This window comes from Protomyctophum bolini (assembly GCF_963924005.1).
Source record: "Protomyctophum bolini genome assembly, chromosome: 23".
Classification (NCBI taxonomy): Eukaryota; Metazoa; Chordata; class Actinopteri; order Myctophiformes; family Myctophidae; genus Protomyctophum; species Protomyctophum bolini.
In genome coordinates, this window is record NC_137884.1 from 6,387,610 (window position 1) to 6,407,659 (window position 20,050).

Here is a 20,050-nt window from a genome sequence, read left to right on the forward strand (position 1 = left end):
CAAGCCACTGTGACAAAATGTCTGAAGAAAAATGTGTCCTTTTATTTATTTATTTGTTTGTTGTGCGCAAGGACATGCGAATGCTGTCAGTCTTCGTCTCGATCAGCCGCGGCAGCGAGGAGACAACAGGGTTTGTGGCCGTGGACCGTTGCAGTCAGGACTGCAAGACTCCAGTCCCCATTTTCGACCCACGGTCTGAGAACTCGACCTCTTTAGACTCTACAGTACCTCTGCTATCAAACAAAGTCAAACAAAATTGATTTTGTCGTTTTTTTCCCCGGCCAAGGACTCCTTAGCTGAGAGATAGATGAAGCAGTATAACTCTGAGGACCCCTCGGGGGTCCTATAGACCCCCTATTGAAGACGTACCCCTGGTCTAGTGGCATGCCGAATAAATGTCTGGGCGGATAATCTGACTGATCTGACATTTTGTGATCATGGACGAATAGCGCCATCCATGCAGCTCTCTAATTATCGGTATGCCACTCAAAAACCCTTATATACTGAACAGCCACTACTTCCTGTGCTCAGCTTAGAGGTCAAGAGGAGTCCTCATCACTTCTGTGTCGTTGTCAGGTGTCGCTGTACAGCAGTGGGGGGCCCTTGAGGGGGTTCCAGTGGGTCCCCACTGAAATCTACCTCGATAATATAACATTGCATAAGAAAATCTGTTCAACCACTTTAAAGGACAACTTTAGTTGTTTGTTTTTTTTCAATTAAGGTTCATGTTATTAGAGAAAGTAAAAGATGAGTGTTATTTTTTTTCATTTGCTGCTTTCTTTCGTTTAAGGGATTTTAGCCGTTTTTGACAGGGGGCGGGGGCATTGGAGCATGGGGCTAAATGTTTTTTTTACTTGCGCAAGCAGAGCGCGCAAGTAATCATTTCGCTTGGTCTCTTCAAAGTGAAGCCAAGTTTTTTTTCAACCGTAAATCTGTGCCTGGTTTGCTGGGACGTGTTACAACATTACGTCATCGCTAATTCAGTTTATATACCTTTTCTTTTTCATCACATATCAATGATTCATTTTTCTGTAAAAAAAGTAGTTGGGTAGCAAATAGTTACACGTAATGATTATACATTTCAAACGTTCCTTCACAGAGATACTGAGATGTGATAGTTTCCAGCGGTCGAAAGTACTTGCGCGCTCTGCTTGCGCACTATACTAGTGTGCAACAAGCAAGTATGCACTCGGCAGAGTGCAGTTCTAGTTTACTATAGTCCTACTAGACTCATCTGGCCACACAAGATCACGGGATCTACTGAATGTGTCAAACTGACATATTGAGCCTATGACACACTGACACACTGGCTTCCTCCAGTATAGGCTACCTTCATATTCAGTAGATCCTGTGATCTTTTGTGGCCAGATGCAATTTATTGGGGTCTAGTGGGGACTATAGTAAATAATAAATAAATAAAATCGCTATAAAATGTTGTACAAAAACACATATGCTCGAATGCCCCTGCCCCCCTGTCAAAAACAGCTAAAATCCCTAAAACGAAAGAAAGCAGCAAATGAAAAAACGTTAACGCTCATCTTTTACTTCCTCTAATAACAACCTAAAACATATGAACCTTGGTTGAAAAAAACAAAAAGTTGTCCTTTAACCCCAATTTGAAATCGCTCGCACAAACTTTCAGATGAGGGTCTCGCTCGGCGCTCCCGCTTCCATTTAGGCTTACTACATTTGGGGGTCCTTGACAAAAAAAGGTTAGGTGCACTGTTATTGCGGAAATAATAATCAGAGCTGGCAGATCGTCTATTTTATCTATTTATCATGCAAGAACGTATAATGGGCTTTAAGTGGTTTATATAATAAACCATACTAATTATGGTGATCATCTTCATCGTGTCCCGGCTACTGTCGTTTTCCCATGTGGGGCTTCATAGCCGGTCGCAGCGGGGGGGGGGTTGCATGCATCTCTGCTCCGATGCATTAATTATCAGTGATTGATGCTTGTTGACGTGCATGTTGACGCGCTGTTCACCACAGCACGTTGGCAGGACGTCGACTTTCCCCGTGACAGAGTAGAACAAAGGACTCCCAAACTTACCTTACCATTTACCTTTGGGTAAGCAACGCAGCTGTAGCTAATCAAGTTAATAATGACCGTCGTCTTTAAAAAGAAATCTTTCAGCTGAACTGAAAAAAACAAATTACAAATTCAGCAATAATAAGACTTTCATTCCCCTTTAAACAGCTGCGTAACAATAAATCGGATCACGCAAAATTTGTTGTCGGGTATAAGAAATAAATATTTTTTACTTTTCCCCCCGTAAATTAATGCTCTATACTTCATCATATATCTAAGGGGGTCCTTGGCTTTGAAACATGTTGAAGACCCCCATGGTGTAGCTCCCCATGGTTCCCAAACCTTTGAGCTCAAGACCCAAAAGACGCTTTGCGTTGCGTTGTGACTGAGCTTGTAGATCGGATATGTTCACTACTTCTTAAACATTTATTTTCTAAATTATGGAATTTATTCTATTGTTATTTTTTAATTCATGAAATTACTGAAATAATCTTTGAATTTGTTTTGAATTCATGATTTTTCATGACGTAGAGGGACAAAAGGGACCCATAATAATGTGTCCGTGACCCACAAATGGGCCCCGACCCAGGTCTTTGGGAACCATTGGTCGCCCTAGAGGGTTTAAGTGGGTTACATGTCTTGTCAACGCAACAAATTATAGGCCTCACAATGTTGTGGATATTGAGGTGTGTCTGTGTGTGTGTGTGTGTGTGTGTGTGCGTGTGCGTGCGGGTGTGGTTGTGTGCGGTGCCCCGGTGGACTCCTCCAGCTTGTAGAGAGATCTCCCCGCGTGTAATTAGAGAATGTTGTTTGTGAGCCCGGGTCATTATGAATGTCCGTTGTTATTGGTTACCTGTTGTTATGGTTACCGTTTCACGTCCTGCCTACGGGCACCATGATCCTGCAAACAGAGGTAGGCACCGACTGGTGCTGAGGATACGCTCTGTTCTCTCTCTGTGCGTGCGTGCGTGTGTGCATGCGTGTATGCATGCGTGTGTGCATGCGTGCGTGTTTCTGTCTGTCTGTCTGTGCATTTCTGTGGGCATGTTGAAAAGCACAGGCATATGCCAAGTTTGCCATGAATGCCATTTTTGTAAAGATCCATGAAAAACTGTACAGTATACAGTGCCACTCACAACCCCCCCCCACACGCACGCACACACACACACACACACACACACACACACACACACACACACACACACACACACACTGACACCACTGCTCCCAATAGTACGGCAAATGCACAGTGACAGATACCCCAGCAGCAGTAGCAACAACAACAACTAACACACACACACACACACAGTCACACACACAGTCACACACACACACACACACACACACACACACACACACGCCACCGCAGACGCACGCAGCCGTAATGCATGCAAATGCTCGTTGTTAGTCGGTGCTCATACATGGTCGTCTACATGCCTCAGGAATGCAAACCCATCCTGACACAAACGTCAGAACTAATCCTGCGTGGCCACGATGCAAAGCCGTTACATCCAGAACACATAATCTCCCCCAATTACTGTGTGCACAGGACAATAAGCATCTGCCCATGCAGGATGGCTGCAGCTTCCAACCAAATTACCTTGATACGTCTTAATTACGGTTACGTCCCCCCCTCCCGCTTTCTGTTACTTGCAATTGTTTACTACATTCTCTGATGCTGTTCACACGGGCAGATGCAAATATACACTCTACCATTCACTGTCAATAGAAGCCTGCGACATGAAGATGCAAAGATGCATCTGATGTTTGTAGCTGCTGCAAAAGCTATAGCTTTTGCAGCAGCTACAAACATCAAAGCTGCAAATTGATGATGAGGTGAGTTCAACTTCCAGATGCAAAGCTACAACTGTAGCTGCAATAACACATGCCACTATACAGACGCACGCTTGATGACGTCAACCGAGCAACAGATTACACAAAGTTGAGCTGTTCCTGAGAGCAATTTCCATTAAAGCACCTATATGATATGAAAGCCTGATTGTTAAAAATTGGTTATTTGTGGTGATAGAAAACATATGGGAGCCCCAAAATCACAAAAGAAATTGAAAAAGTTGAATTTTATGTTATAGGTCCTTTAAGTTAACAACCTAGTTGCGGTCACACCACCACACAAACGCATAGAAAGTATATCGCAGATTTCTGTTTTTAACTTGCAGAACTGCAACCTTTTTTTTGCTGTTTTTGAATTTGAATCGTGAAAAGTAACGGTTCTGGACATATGAGGTCTCCACCCGACGGAGATGATACAGTTTTACTGTGCATACATAGAGCCTTTACATAGATGTCCTTATTATTGAAACGCAAACATCCACTTGTATTCAGTGCGTGAAATCAGAATGTTGCCCCTGGCCAATTACATTGAGGTTAACCACTTACTTAAACCCTTTATTCTTGCTAGTAAAACGTACCCGAGTTACGTGCTGGCTCACTCTACACCAAATCTATTCACCAGAAATACCAGATCTACAAGCTTGTAGATACGCTGGTGAACGTCCCCCCCCCCCCCCCCCCCCAAAAAAAAATAGGGATGCCGTAGTGCAAGTGGTTAATGTTTTTGTTTTCATGGTACATACTACGGCAAACCAGGCGCATTGAGATGTTATCGTGATGACGTTGGGGCATGAGATAAGGGAAAAAAGGGATAAATATAGTAGCCATGCTTTGTTTTGCTAATCCACCCACAGGCCTAAGAAACTAACCTTTTAAATAGGTCACCTTCTTTTCTTTTATAATCCCACTCACACTCGCAGTGTCGCGTGCATGCGTGCGTGCGTGCGTGCGTGCGTGAGAGAGAGAGAGAGAGAGAGAGAGTCCACACACACACACAACCACTTAAAACCCATATCTTTCAGGGGTCCGCTCCAACAAAACAGCTGATCTTTTAGGCTCGCAATTAGCGTCAGCAAAGGACAAGTTGTGAACTTATATCGTATATCTGCTATTTGTGCTTGCCAATTTTCGTGAATCATTTGCCTATTATGATTATAGGATTAATGTGCTTAAAAGAGATAAAGAAAAGCCTTGTGGTGGAGAGTCTTCCGAGTCAGTGGTTGAAAGTAACCATGTACATTCCATCAAGTACTGCACTTACGTACAATTTTAAGGACGCACTGTGAGCTTGTAGATTCGCTATTTTCTAACTGTTTTAACAAATTCTGAACTGTGAAAAGTAAAATAAATAAATCAATCAATCAATTACAGTGCTCCATCACTATAATAATAATAGCTTCACTTGTGTTTGTCACACTGTCAGAGAGTCGCGCTACAACCCTGTTCATTGATAGCTATATATCAATCTAGCTCAACGATGTGATGTACTACTTCAGCTTATGAAAAAGAAATCTCAGAGGAACCGTCGAAGGCTTCACTAAGGCATGGAGACCTTTTATAGAATACTTCAATATTCATACCTCCCTGGATTAGACTGCTCGGTGTGACCCAAATATAGCGGACAGTGGATTTCAGAATTAACAGACAGACAGTGCCATACTTTGACTTTGAATGTTTAGGTTTTTTTTGTCCTGTTTGTCCTTGCTTCTTAGGGGGGTGTATTGTTGCTTTTATGTTTGTGTTTCTGTGATGCTTTGTGATGATTTAAAAAAGAACGGGGGACTATGTGCAAAGATTCTCTTGTCATATGTGCTGCTTAACTGTTCCCAATAAACAAACTATGTATAAAAAATGGAATAATGATGATGATGATACATACAATTTGAAGCACTTTTCAAGACACCCAAGTCGCTTCCCACTGGTCTTGCTCAATGCCAGAAGGGGGAGGAGTCAAATGGGAACATGCTAGTGAGATAAGAGTACAGAGGACAGCTCGACGACCCCCCGAGGGCCACTGTCCACATCCCCGCTCTCCCCGGGTCACGTGAGGGACCGAACAATGGCGACAAGGAAAGAGGGACATAGATAAGAGAGAGAGAGAGCCGTCATGTGGAAATCACGCTCGTGTGCACCGTGTGAAGAGGAAACGCACTCATCGTGTGCATTAGGGCAGTCCGCCGTTGTCTTTGGAAGTGGCACACACATGCAGCTATAATACAAGCTCAGTTCTGAGCGTGTAGACGGGCAGTTTTTATTTTGCTCCTTTTACGTGTCAGTATGTGTTAGTAATAAGTATATTGATGATGAACGATGAAGTATGGTATTCATTTAAAGTTTCATGCCCGACAGCAATAATATCTGTATACTAGCAGTGGTGTTTCCACCACTGCTAAATACATTTACTTAAGAACTCTATACTTAAGTACAATGTTGAGGTATTTGTATTTTGTACTTTACTTGAGTGTCACAGTCACAGACTTTTGTCATTTATTGTACAGTCTATGTCTTGTATTTCTATGTATTGTTCCCTGGTCTAGTTTTCATGGTTCTATGTTTGTTTGCTCCAGCTGTGTCTCATTTTGTAATCAACCCTCATGTGAGTCTTGTTGCCCAGTCAGTCCTTGTTGAGTCATTGTATCCTCAGACCTGTTTCAGTCTGTTTTAAGTTGTTCATGTTCACCTGTCTTCTGTATTAAAACACCAATTCATGGTTTTGAACCCTACAATGCCTGGCTGTTCTGCGTTTGGGTTCTTACCTCACCTACATGCGACACTTGAGTATTTCCAATATTCTTCTATTCTTCTACTCCACTACATCTTGGATCCTATTGTACTTTTACTCCACTACATTTATTTGAAAAAAGGTTTTTCTATATCCTGCAGCCACATACAAGGGCCATGTTTCCTTTACCTATCAATTAATTCATGCTGGACAAAGTACTCAACCTCAGTCCTTGGTTAATATCATTCTACCACAGGTCGTTTCGAGGAAGCAATCTGATTGGTTGAAACAGCCTTCTGTGGGTTAAACCAGCACCGTTCAACACCTCGGTGGCTAGGCTAGCTAGTTTCTTGGTGTCATAGTGACTACATCCGTCATTAAAAAAAAAAAATTCTTTCTGCGATTTTCTTAGTTTTAAGGGTAACTGTGTTAGAATTGCAATGTTACACTCGAGGGTGTGGGTTAACGTGATTATTGCCACTTCAGTGATGCTTGCGGAACTCGACTTTGTCTCGTTCCTGACCGCATCCCTGTCGTGGCAATAATCACGTTAACCCACACCCTCGAGTGTAATGTTGCTTAACTCAACTATAAGTTAAAGTTGCTCCGTAAAGATTTTTACTTGCTTTAAAAAGCACAGAAAAGTGTCAAAGTACATATTACAAAGTAAATGCATGCTGTATCGTTGAAATTCATCTCATGCCACATATCCCATGTCATCCTGTCTCACTTCTAATTTCTCCCCTCCCTTCCATTGTTCAATTGTTCTGTAAAGTGAACCAAAAACACAAACAGAGCGGATGAGTGCAACTGTGATGGAGTAAGCATTTGGTATAATATTCAGTGAGATCTTCACTGTCAACCACACTGCTGTCAGACCGCGCTGCTCACAGCTCGACACATTCTTGGGAAATGTGACTTGTGTTTGTATTTGCCTGTCTCTTGTAACCATCCTGGCTGTCAGGACGTTTATAAAGGTGATTGGGAAGCTACAGTTTGAGGCAGTATACTGTACTACAAACTGAAACTTTTATTTTCCTGATGCAGCCACACTTGTATTTCAAAACATAATGGAATGGCCAGGGTTAGTGCAAAAATGTCAGTGACCCAAATTGAAACAAAATCCAGTCAGGTCACAACGGTACAGTGGGAGTTCAAGCAGAGAATCCCAGACTTCCCTTGAGCCCTACATGGCCATAGCCAGCTTTAACTGGGGGGGGGGGGGGTGTCCCCAGTGTGGTGTCGCTCGATGCGGCTGCTTCGTCGGCCTGTAGGAAGGGCCGGGCCTGAATGCCATAAAAGGGGTGTTGAGATGCTGTGAAAAGGTTAAACACGTTGCAACTCTGGTAGCAGGCGGGCGTTTGCATGAAATGAGCTTCCCTGTGGTACCTGCCCGCTCAACGCTCACATACATGGTGCCAGTCGCTTCCCATGTGAACATAAATACAAGGCATTCAGACAATCATTGTTCCAACAAAGCACATTTATTTGATTTTAAAATTGTTACGGCCCGATACTCAGCCATTGGACATTTGCAGCTTGTTTCTGTTAGTTTCTGTATTTAGTGTGTTACGTGGGGGGGGCTATACTGGGGACGGAACATCGATGGAAAATCAATGGCAATTGTGCATGCTTTTATAGCGCTTTCGATTGATCGAGTCATAATGCTACACACGTTAGCATCGGGTTTGCTAGCTGTTGATAGGTCGCAGCCGGGTTCCATTGATTATAGTGGGAGTGTACCGTTGCGGAGCCAATTCCGTCTAACCACCCTGATGATTGGTAACCTAACTCACCTGTGTCCTCCTGTTTTCCCCAGCCTATCCTGTGTTGATTGTATTGTTCACCATAGTAGTTCTCCGTCTATTTATACCCCTATGTTTCAAAGTGGTTGCTGTTCTGTTTAGTGACAAGTTTGACAACGTACCTTTTTCTGCTTCAGTCGTCCTTGCATTTCAGTCTTCGTTACCACTCACTGACACAAATAAAGTTAACATTTAATCAATTGACAACCGGTCAATTGACAACCGCACAAGCGCGCGGGGGGGGGGGGGGGGGGGGGGAGTGGTCTATCAGTCCCTCCTGGTACACAACATTACTGACCATTTTCTTCACGCTGAGGAAGGCTTTGAATGTTTGACACAGAAACGCTCTTAATTAAAAAGTATCAGAAGGGCTTATTTTCTCCCTCTCTACAGTATGTCTCTCTCGTTGACTGTCACTCTCAGTTTCAGTTCAGTTTATTTTATTTATAGTACAAAATCACCCCAGGGGGGTCTCTGTGCACTTTACAGCATTAATACATACAAATAAAAAATAAAAGACACAAATATAGCATAGTAATAAAAAAAATGTACATAGCTATGGATCATACACATCATTAAAACTAAAACCGTAGTGCATATAAAAAAGGTGTTTTTATAGCCTCGACTTAAATTATGTCCTCTCCACTCCCTCGAGTTGATGCTGCTATGTATCATGGATTGGCAATCCATCACATGCATGGATGTGCACACACAGCACCACACCTACAGTACAAAGCTTTACAAAGCTGACAAGTGTCAATAGCATATAAATGGTCCATTGTTGTGTGACCTGCTATAAGAGGGGTTCCCAAACTGTGGTGCGCGGACGTCCTCTATAGGCCAGGGGTGGACAATTATTTTTCCCAATGGGCCAAATGAGAAACGGAACATATTGTGGAGGGCCGGCGGCCGGGCCAAAAGGCTGGACTCAATTCTGCATAATATTATCTATATAAAAAGCAGTACAAATGGCATCGTTTTGACAAGCTGGTAAGATGTTATTATTACCTCTGACTCCAGTAAATAAAATAAAAGCAATGCAGTTGTAGTCCATGCATGCAAGGCAAAATTAGAAAGTATGTTTTTATTTTCCATTTTCCATAAGTAACCTTTCATGGCCGGTCAGAGTCAGCCAAAGGGCCGTATTTGCCCCCCGGGCCGTGTAATGCCCAGGTCTGCTCTAGGGGGTGCGTGACATGAAAAAGGGTATAATGCTGGTTTTATGGTGTTATTTTAACACAAACGGATAAAAATCGGTAAAAACACTGTTGTAAGGATTTGTATAGAGCAGCTGCGGGAGTATACAGCAACTGCATGTCTCAGTGCAGTGACATTCTGTGATTATTTCGCCATAATCATATTAGAAATGGTATTATTTTCGGCCAAATGCAATGAGACTGAGCTGAGGTTGGGAGTGTGTCAGCTTGGTCAGGAGGTGACAGGAGGACACCGTGCACACAGGCCCTAGGCCGGCGCCACATTCACGGTCTTCTTTTTTTAACGGGCCCACCCACGCTTTGTTGAACCAAAAGAATGGCCGCCACTGCTATGCTCTATTCAGCACTTGACAGTAACTTCATATGAATCATCCTTGAGTGGGATGAAGTGCCACTCAAGTGCCACTCAACTATCATTTTCTTGATAGTCAGTGTAAGTTTTATCTATGACACCACATCAAAATTGTATTATCCGTTTGAAAATGAATGTAGATGTGCAAGATGTAAAGATGTGAGTGCATGGACTTAATTTAACTGACTAAACATTTTTTGAATATTATAATTTTAACAGAAAAAAACCTCTCTCTCTCTCTCTCACCTATGACAGTGTGCCAGTGATCACTCTCCCTCGAGTGCCCTGTGCCATTGTAACCTGCACCCGTGCCTAATAAAGGCTCACGGCATATACTTTGAGTGGCGCTGGCCCCCCTATATTCAGCTATAGTGTAGATTAAACACAAACATTAAACGCCATTGCCAATGAATGGGAGAATTTACGTCCTACTGTATGTAGAAGAGCAAATTGTCTATTTTGTCCTAACACAAAGATCAAAGATCAAATAAATTGATTATAAGAGCTCCCCTCACTTAAACACGGTTGTGATTTTTCTTTAGGTGATAACCTATACTCACCGCGTTGGTTAGGTCTATATCACACCGTCCGTACTATAATTGCAACTATACAACTAAATGTATATTGTTGTACAGGCTATGTCTAGTTGTCAGTCCAGTCGTGCTGTGGACTCTGCCATCCACTTGGTCGTGCCTCTACTACTATAGAAAAGCACGGACGCCCGTGCACTTGCAGCTGCAGCCCCCGGGCTCTGGAACAGCCTGCCCCTCCACATTACATCCGCCCCGGTCGTCCAAGTCTTTACTTAAAGGACCACTTCACCCATTTTCAACCTGTCTTTGTATATTTGTCCTCCCTGTAATGCTCGTTGTGATGTGGTGACACTTTTGTCTACTTGCACCCTGTGCCTCAGAGGGGGGGATGTCACATGGACAGTTCAGGAACCTGCCTACCAGTGACATCATTGACAGTAATGTAAAACAAACGGTGCCAACACAAACATTAAACGCCATTAACAATAAAGACACGATATGACATAAACGACACATTATGACATAAATTTTCCTTTCATTGTCAATGTGTTTACTAAAAAAAACGTTGAACTAAAGACAAACTGTAAACCTGTGTATATCCTTCGTCAAAAAACACCAACGAAAGAGTAAATATTAAATAAGTTCCATTATACTCTTTGAATTACAGACCCTGCATGCAGGGACGGCCGCATGGTTACCCCGGACCAGACGTTGACAACCACTGGGTCTAATTAGCCAAACATGCCTCCCGGCCTCCTGTGCGTGCATGCAGGTTAGCTAGTGCAGCTAGCCAGCTGTGAGATCATGAGGCACCCATGGCAGGGCAGCATGTTCCACCCTGGTGCCTTCATTCACTTCTCTGAGAGGAAGGATCGGGTTCCTGACTCCTGAGGGAGTTAAACTGTTCCATAGTGTATACTGTGCCATACTGCACTGCACTGTTCCATACTGTACTGCATACTGTACTGTGCTTTTCTGTGCTGTACTGTACTATACTGTAGTATATACTGTAGTATAGTAGGCTACTGTAGTACCATGCTGTACTGAACCGTACTGGTATGTACCTGCTGTACTGTGCGTGCGTGCACTGCGCTGTAGCCGTGTGTGTGTGTGTGTGTGTGTATGTGTGTGTGTGTGTGTGTGTGTCAGGAAGTATACAGGCAACTTCCTTGATTGTGCAATAAGGCAATGTATGCTTATACTGTACAAAATGTGAAGATGTGTGCAGTATGATGAGTTGTAAACCTTGTCTGACTGCTCAGACCATTCAATGATGGTATATGGTGGAAAGTGTGGAGGCATTTGAACGTGCGTGGGCTGAAAGAAGTTGCCTCAAAGCAGTGGCTCCACTCTATGGAGTGGGGCTTCAATTGTGTAGCAGTATGTTAGGCTCCAGACTGCATGGAATTCAGCATGCATGGCATTGATTCCTCTTCTACTGAAAAACTAGATGTTTTATTGTTATTAAGCTCTTATACACATCTTGTATTTTCTTCTTCTTTGGATATTATTTTTTTGCATCGCTATATATTTTTGAGGGGCGCTAGCCCCTCCTATATTATTCAGCTAGAAGTGTATACCTCCCAGCCCTGGCAGAGTAGTTCTGGAGTAGTTCCAACGGATTGTGTGCCCCTGGTTTTTCCCTATAGTGGGACTGATTGAGGGTAGCTACTGGGACGTAAGTCGAGACTTGATCACTCCCGGCTGCGTCGCCTGAGTGAGGGGTATGATGTTGAGAGACCCGAAACCCCGTTGACCTCAGGATACATCACTGAGGATACGTCCCAGGTGCATCCATGCGATGTTTTTTTTAGTTATAGCTATTAGTGTAGATTTTCGTCTTACACAAACATTAAATTCCCATTGACAATGAATGGAGAATTTACGTCATATGTGGACGAGCAAATCGACATGTTACGTCATGATGATGTACGATTATAAGAGTGCCCCTCACTTCACACGGGTGTGATTTTTATCAAATCATCAGTTTGAATCAATTTCAATTTATTTACGATAAATCATACATGCCTATTATAAGGAAACCATGCATAAACAGTAAGAGGTGGGGTGTCCATTGGACTCGGAGCAATTATAGGCTTAATATAGAATTAAGTGATATTGTATAATTACAATTAGTGCACTTCATTTGAGTGTAAAAAGGATATAGTATATGCTTTCGAAAAGGAGTCAGGCTTAAGGAACAATGAGCTGGATTTTCTCGGGCTCATTTGCACATGCAGGATAGACATTAAACTGCTGGTAACAGCATAACATAATATTCTCTGGGAATACAAAATCAAAATGTTCCCCATTCCCCAATATCTTTCATTAACCCCATCACCCCTCACAACATAATATCACCATGAACAGGGGGCGGAAGTTCCTCCTGGTGGAAAGGTCGTCCGTGCTAAGGCATTGTGGTTACTGCATAATAGTCACAACTTTCATGGCAGAGAGAGAGAGTAGGCCAGGGAGAAAGGAAGTCTCATATAGCCATTCACCAGTGGTGGAATGAGTATACATGTTCATGGCAGAGAAAGATAGTATAGGCCAGGGAGCAAGGACATCTTAGAGTATATATAGCCATTCACCAGTGCAGGTGGAATGATTTTCATGGCAGAGAAAGATAGTAGTCCATGCAGGGAGCAAGGACATCTTATTATCACCAGTGGTGGAAAAAGTATCAATAGGCTACTCGCTACTGCAATGTAGATATATAGGCTTCTCTGTTACAAGTATAGGCTATAACTCCGGAATTTACGCACGCACGCACGCACGCACGCACGCGCGCGCACACACACACACACACACACACACACACACACACACACACACACACACACACACACACACACACACAGGCACGGACAGGCTCACGCTCTCTCTCTCTCTCTAGCTCCCCCCCCCTCTCTTTCATCGGAGTTGAGGATGACAGCTCGCATGACATCCACTCCACACAGGCTACATTCAAAGCGCGGCGACGGGCGGAAAAGCTTTAGACGTCAGGGACAACCATTATTTGCTCATCCGGGTCTTCTGTATCTCTTTCATCGTGGAATTATTTACTTAAACGGGACCAGAGCGCTGGATGTGCAGGCTCAAGCGTTTACAACAACATCTATGCATTATTACAACGGGGGGTTCGGGCGGCGCACTGGACTTTATCTACCCTTCTCCGACACGCAGCGGAGTAAGTTTTTCGGCAAAAGCAAGGGGATATAGGTCGCTCAACTTCAAGTGCGTTTTTATTATAATTTAAATTATTTTTTAATGGCTTCGGAATGGAGATAGCCTTGGTGAGCTTTGAGAACGGCGGCGCCAAGGGGAGCGGTGGCAATGCAGAGGAGAGCTGCCGTAACGCACTGGATCACCCGCCTGCTCCGCCGCATTTTGTCCAGAGTGGACTCGCAGAGGACTATGGCAAAGAGCTGAACACCGTCGTCGGTCCTCCGCAGAGCTCGTGGAAATTCAACGACATGAACAGCACATTCAGCTGCAGCGAGAACACCATGGATGCGCTTTTACGCGCGGACCACAGTCCGCATCTGTTCGACGAGGACATGTTGGACATGGACATGGAGTCGGAGAGCAACGAGAGGGTTCTCATCAACATCGCCGGGCTGAGGTACGAGACGCAGCTGGGCACCCTGAACCAGTTCCCGGACTCTTTGCTGGGCGACCCCGCCAAGAGGATCAAATACTTTGACCCACTCCGGAACGAGTATTTCTTCGATCGCAACCGGCCGAGTTTCGACGGGATTCTCTACTTCTATCAGTCCGGCGGGAAGATACGGAGACCCGTCAACGTGTCCATTGACGTGTTCGCCGACGAGATTCGGTTTTACCAGCTGGGAGAGGAGGCGATGGAGAGGTTCCGCGAGGACGAGGGCTTCATCAAGGAGGAGGAGAAGCCGCTGCCCGTGAACGAGTTCCAGAAGCAGGTCTGGCTCATATTCGAGTATCCGGAGAGCTCGATGCCGGCGAGGGGCATCGCCATCGTCTCCGTGATTGTAATCACCATATCCATCATTACGTTCTGCCTGGAGACGTTGCCGGAGTTCCGGGACGAGCGGGAGCTCCCGGTGGCCATCCGGCCGGACAACAGCACCGCGCAGCGGCAGTCGCTCACTTTCTCCGACCCGTTCTTCATCATCGAGACCACCTGCGTGATATGGTTCACGTTCGAGCTCTTCGTGCGCTTCTTCGCGTGCCCCAGCAAGTCGGAGTTCTCCAAGACCGTCATGAACATCATCGACATCATGTCTATCATGCCTTACTTCATCACGGTGGGCACGGAGCTGGCGCAGCCGGAGCAGCAGGAGCCCGGGGCCCAGGAGCACACCGGACAGACCATGTCGCTGGCCATCCTCAGAGTCATCCGCCTTGTGCGGGTGTTCCGCATCTTCAAGCTCTCCCGGCACTCGAAGGGCCTGCAGATCCTGGGACAGACGCTCAAGGCCAGCATGAGGGAGCTGGGCCTGCTCATCTTCTTCCTCTTCATCGGAGTCATCCTGTTCTCCAGCGCCGTGTACTTCGCCGAGGCCGACGAGCCGGAGTCCCACTTCTCCAGCATCCCCGACGCCTTCTGGTGGGCCGTGGTCACCATGACCACGGTGGGCTACGGGGACATGAGGCCCGTGACAGTGGGGGGTAAGATAGTGGGCTCTCTGTGCGCCATAGCCGGCGTGCTGACCATCGCCCTGCCGGTGCCCGTCATCGTGTCCAACTTCAACTACTTCTACCACCGCGAGACGGACCAGGACCAGTCGTCTCTGAAGGACGACCCCCCCAACAGTGAGCCCAGTCCCGAGTTGAAGCGGAAAAACAGCAAGTCGTCGGCGAAGTCGGAAGACGGGGGGAACAACGAGGGAGGCGCGTCGGTGGAAAAGAGCAACAATAAAGCGAACAGCAGCAGCATGGACTTCAAGAGGTCTCTTTACGCGTTCTGTCTCAACGTGTCCGACACGAGAGAAACGGACCTGTAGCCCCGACAAGTCTCATCCAGTTCATTAACGTATACAGTCTGTGTGGACCAATCTTAAAAGTCCGTCAAAGTGTCCGTTGTTGTAGAATATAGGCCCATACGACCCCTCCCCTATACGCATTAATGGGCTCTTATGGTATTTGCACAGTGGAAAGGATCAACACGTTGCAATCCTGGGGGAGGAAAAAAAGTTTTGAGAGCAACTGATTTATAAAAAGCACATTATAATCCCCTCATCTGATAAGCGCGCGCGCACACGCACACATGCACGCACGAACGCACGCGCGGCACACACACACACACACCGATTGAGCGAGAGAGACAGAGCGAGAGAGAGAGAGACCCTGCAAAATACAAGAGCAAAGGCTAAAGCCTGTTTTATATATTCTTTGGCTATGACATGCAATGCCTTGTGAGCTTGTATAGATATTTGCATTGCTATTTTCAGCCCAAAGTCTCTATCTATCATGACATATACTATAGGCTACGGTCGGTGCCAGATTCCCAAATATAGACAAACCCGTAAATGTTCTGATATCTAGATCACCCACACTGCATCATCGACATTAATGACAAAACACTAATCAAGGACGACGGGACTAGAAATAATTACGTGCATGGGCGCTTAACATCCACACAGGGGATTATGTTACGAGACTGCTGTCGGGTAGTAGGCCTTACCCCCCCCCCCCCCCCCCCATAAATACACTACTACTGTACATACATATAGTATTATATCCACATAAGCAAAAGAAAAACTGTCCACGCCAAATTATTTTATTTTCTTAATGTAGGCCAACCGCCAGTTAGTCGTATGTTTACTCAAAAAAGAAAGGAGGAAAAAAAAAGTTGCATTAAATGCAATTCGCGAATATGTACATATATATCCTATACAGGCCTATACTGCTTATTATTTTTCTGATTGCTGTAGGCCCATTCTCTTAGATCTGAATAGAAGACGGACGACTTTATTTTTCCAGACGGGACAGTATATGATAACTATTTCTATACCGTTCATTCTCTCTCTCAAACCGAATACGCGTGTTCCCATATACTTCACTCAGGTTCTGTAAAGTGGGGCTGTTTCAGTGGGCTGTTTCGTTCTTTTTACCAGGACAGTGGATTTATCCCTAAACAGGACTTCCATAGAACCAACTGGGGGAGTGACTCGAGACTTGAAACCAACGGCCTTTTTTCTTTTTACTGACCATTTGAATATATACGGACCATTTGAGTGGTTAAACAAAGAAACAAACGGACTCACACATAACATATTGGAAGGGAGTAAGGGATACGAACGCATGCCATCGTGAGGACAGCAGCAGCACACAGTCCATCTGGAGACGTCGAGGATGTCCAAGCTAAACATACAGACGAGGTGAGTATAGGCCTCGGTGCAGCATGTTGATGATCATTGCATTTAACCACTTCAATCTTAGTGCACTATAGGCCCCCTCCAGTCTGGAGGTTAAATGAGTTTTAGCTTGATCTACAAGCGTACAAATCATGTCGTTTCTTTTGAAGACGGAAAAGTGAGGACGCAAATTGTGATTGGCCAGAATGAGATGACGTGTGATGATAAGAGCGCCCCTAGCTCACTTCTCACAGGCGTGATTTTTGAGGGCCCCCTCTTATATTCAGCTATTGGTGTAGATTTTGATACACAAAGATTAAACTCTCATTGACAATGAATGGAGAATTTACGTCGTATGTGTCTGAGAAAATCGACATGTTACGTATGATGATAAGAGCGCCCCTCACTTCATACGGGTGTGATTTTTTTTATTACATGTTCGCTGGGGTTCAAGGGGTTAAAAAGGAGGGGGGAACAGTTCAACTTAAATCTATTAATTGTGAGCAAGTTAAAACAACTGGGCACCAAGGTGCTCTCCTTTCAGCGCTAGGCTACAGCTGTGTGCAGGTGAGGCGCTGTTCTTTCAGCACCACAGAGGAATAGCTGTGTGCAGGTGAGGCGCTGTTCTTTCAGCACCACAGAGGAATAGCTGTGTGCAGGTGAGGCGCTGTTCTTTCAGCACCACAGAGGGATCTGGATCAGGCCAGAAAAGGTTGAGCACCCTCTCTAGTTCCTATAGCGATGAATTGGATGTGATTAGCTATCCTAACTGTTGACTCGTGGAGACAACATTGTCATTTCTAATATTCTTTGGATGGCGACCATGATTACACAGAATTGCATTTGTCTGTGAGATCTTTGAGGCGGTGGCAATTATCTTGGATGTTTATCAATTAATGCAGTTGTTCTCAAACTAGGGTAGGTACCCTCACAAAAAACATGCACTAATCCTGGTTTCTAAACTACCTCCCCCTGGCCAGCCGTGGGGGGCCTGATGGAGGGGAAAAGAACTGGTCGGAATGACGTGTTCCTTCCATGCGTCCGGCCGGGGAAACTCCCTCCGGTCAGGTGAAAAAAAGCAACTTGGACGACTCATGCATAGAAGGAAGCATGAGGTCAGTCCGCTGCCCCCCCCCCCCCCCCTCCCCAAAGGAAGTGTAGCTCCCAGGATTAGCCTACATTAGATACACTGGGTGAAAAACATTGTTGCAAAATCGTGGGATAAAAGTTTAAGGACACCTTGGGTCCTTGAGGGGGTTCTGGGGGTCCCCATAAAAAATAGTTAATATGACATTAAATCAGTTTAGCCACTTTAACCCTATATGTACACCATACAAGCTCACAACGAATCACGATGCCATGCGTTGTGAGCTTGTAGATCTTCAAACATCTTCAAACACACATTTTGTATTGAGGCCCCTGACACAAAATAATTTTAGATGGCGGTCCTCGGCCAAATACATACCTGTGGGCCCTTAACATGAAAAGGAAAAAAAAGTTGAGAATCACTGATTTAATGAAACACTAGTTTGCCGTATTATATCTATGCATGTATTTAAAGTACCCACTCCAAAATCACGTGTTACAGTTAATGGGTTGACGTGTCTGTGGGTTGCTTCATGACAAACATGTCCATCCATCATGACTGTCCTTCTGGCATAAGCAATCCAGGCTGTATATATTGCAGAATGGTGTGGGAGGAAAGAGGCTGAGCATTTAGTTCCAACCGGTGCGTGCTTGTTGTATGAGTTTATCTTCTGTTTTCAAGGTTGCTGCTGTGGTGGCAGGCAACACAGACAAGGGACCTTTCCTAACAAAAGATTCTGCAGTACTATTACCTTGAAAGTCCATACTTGCTGCAATTTGCAACAACAGACTATGGCACTGCGGCAATGACACCTATTCAAAAAGAAGAAAAAATAAGATGGCTTTACATACATGTTGATGAGGTAGATGTTCTTTCATAAACAGAACATGCAGTTTCAGGTGGGTTGAACATTTTCAGACAATCAGCTATCAATTGTACAGTGTTCCATTCAGTTCCAATTTTGTCTGCTCATTTTGTAGTGCCATAAATGGTGCATTTATGTATATAGCACCTTTATCCAAGGCGCTTTACATAGATCTGGGAGATAAGTGGATTATTGCTCCTCTGATTCTAATTATATCATAATAATTTCTTATATTATAGATTGTTATAGGTCCTATAACAATGTGAAAGTAAATATAAAGGTTATATTCGTGGGCAATCGAAATATGTTGGAATGTTTAACTGGAATGATGAACTATTAACATCCCTATTCCGTACTGTACTGTAGTATCCATAATGTACCGTACTGTACTGTACTGTGCTGTACTATGCGTACTGTACCATACTGTAGTGTACTGTACTTCATTCTGTACGGTACAGGTACTGTACTCTATACCAGGGGTCTGCAACCTTTTTGAAATGAAGTGCCATGTCATTGTGAACATGAAGTTTAATGACACGACATCAAACATTCCAACATATTTCGATTCTTGTAAAATATTTACTTTCACATTGTTATAATGGTTATGATATAATTAGAATCAGAGGAGCAATAATCCACTTATCTCCCAGACTCCCTCCCCAGTCAGAGTTCAGAGTTTTAATGAATGCAGAATTAGGATGTTAATTTACATACGCATGTGAGGGCCTTCATTTTTCGGACTTTTTTTATATAGCTTATTTTAAACCAATTTATGCCAGTGAGCCAGTGATCACCGTTCTTTGTGCCAATGTTGGCACCGGTGCCAAAGGTTGCTTACCCCTGCTCTATACTGTAGTATGTGCTGTATTATAAGGTATACTGTGCTGTAGTACTCTACTGTACTCTGTACTGTACTCTGTACTGTAGTGCTGTGTAGAATCAGAATCAAACTTTATTGTCACATCACATTACAAGTAACATGGGTGAAACTCTTGTTTGTGCATGCTCATGATTGCAGTTAAAAGAAAAACATAAAGTGCATAGTACATGACTAATCTACATGGTACAATATGTATGCATATAAAAATTAATAATAGTGATGTATGTGTATAAGTAGTCTCTACTAGAACAAGAGACCAGTTCAGTCTGTGCAGTGTCACCAGTCCTAGTTCTTGTTCAGCAGTCAACAGCAATAATTGTTGACAAGTAGAAACTGTTCAAGAGTCTGGAGGTGCTGCTCTTGGT

General features: G+C 44.3%; 1 protein-coding gene across 1 annotated transcript; it reads left to right on the forward strand.

Moving 5' to 3' along the window:
* Positions 1-13,796: 13,796 nt before the first annotated feature.
* On the forward strand, positions 13,797-15,500 carry LOC308311291 (potassium voltage-gated channel subfamily A member 1; the record flags this gene model as incomplete). Its single annotated transcript, XM_080757944.1, has 1 exon — positions 13,797-15,500. One exon carries the CDS (start codon positions 13,797-13,799, stop codon positions 15,498-15,500), a length of 1,704 nt encoding a protein of 567 aa, XP_080614070.1.
* Positions 15,501-20,050: the final 4,550 nt, after the last annotated feature.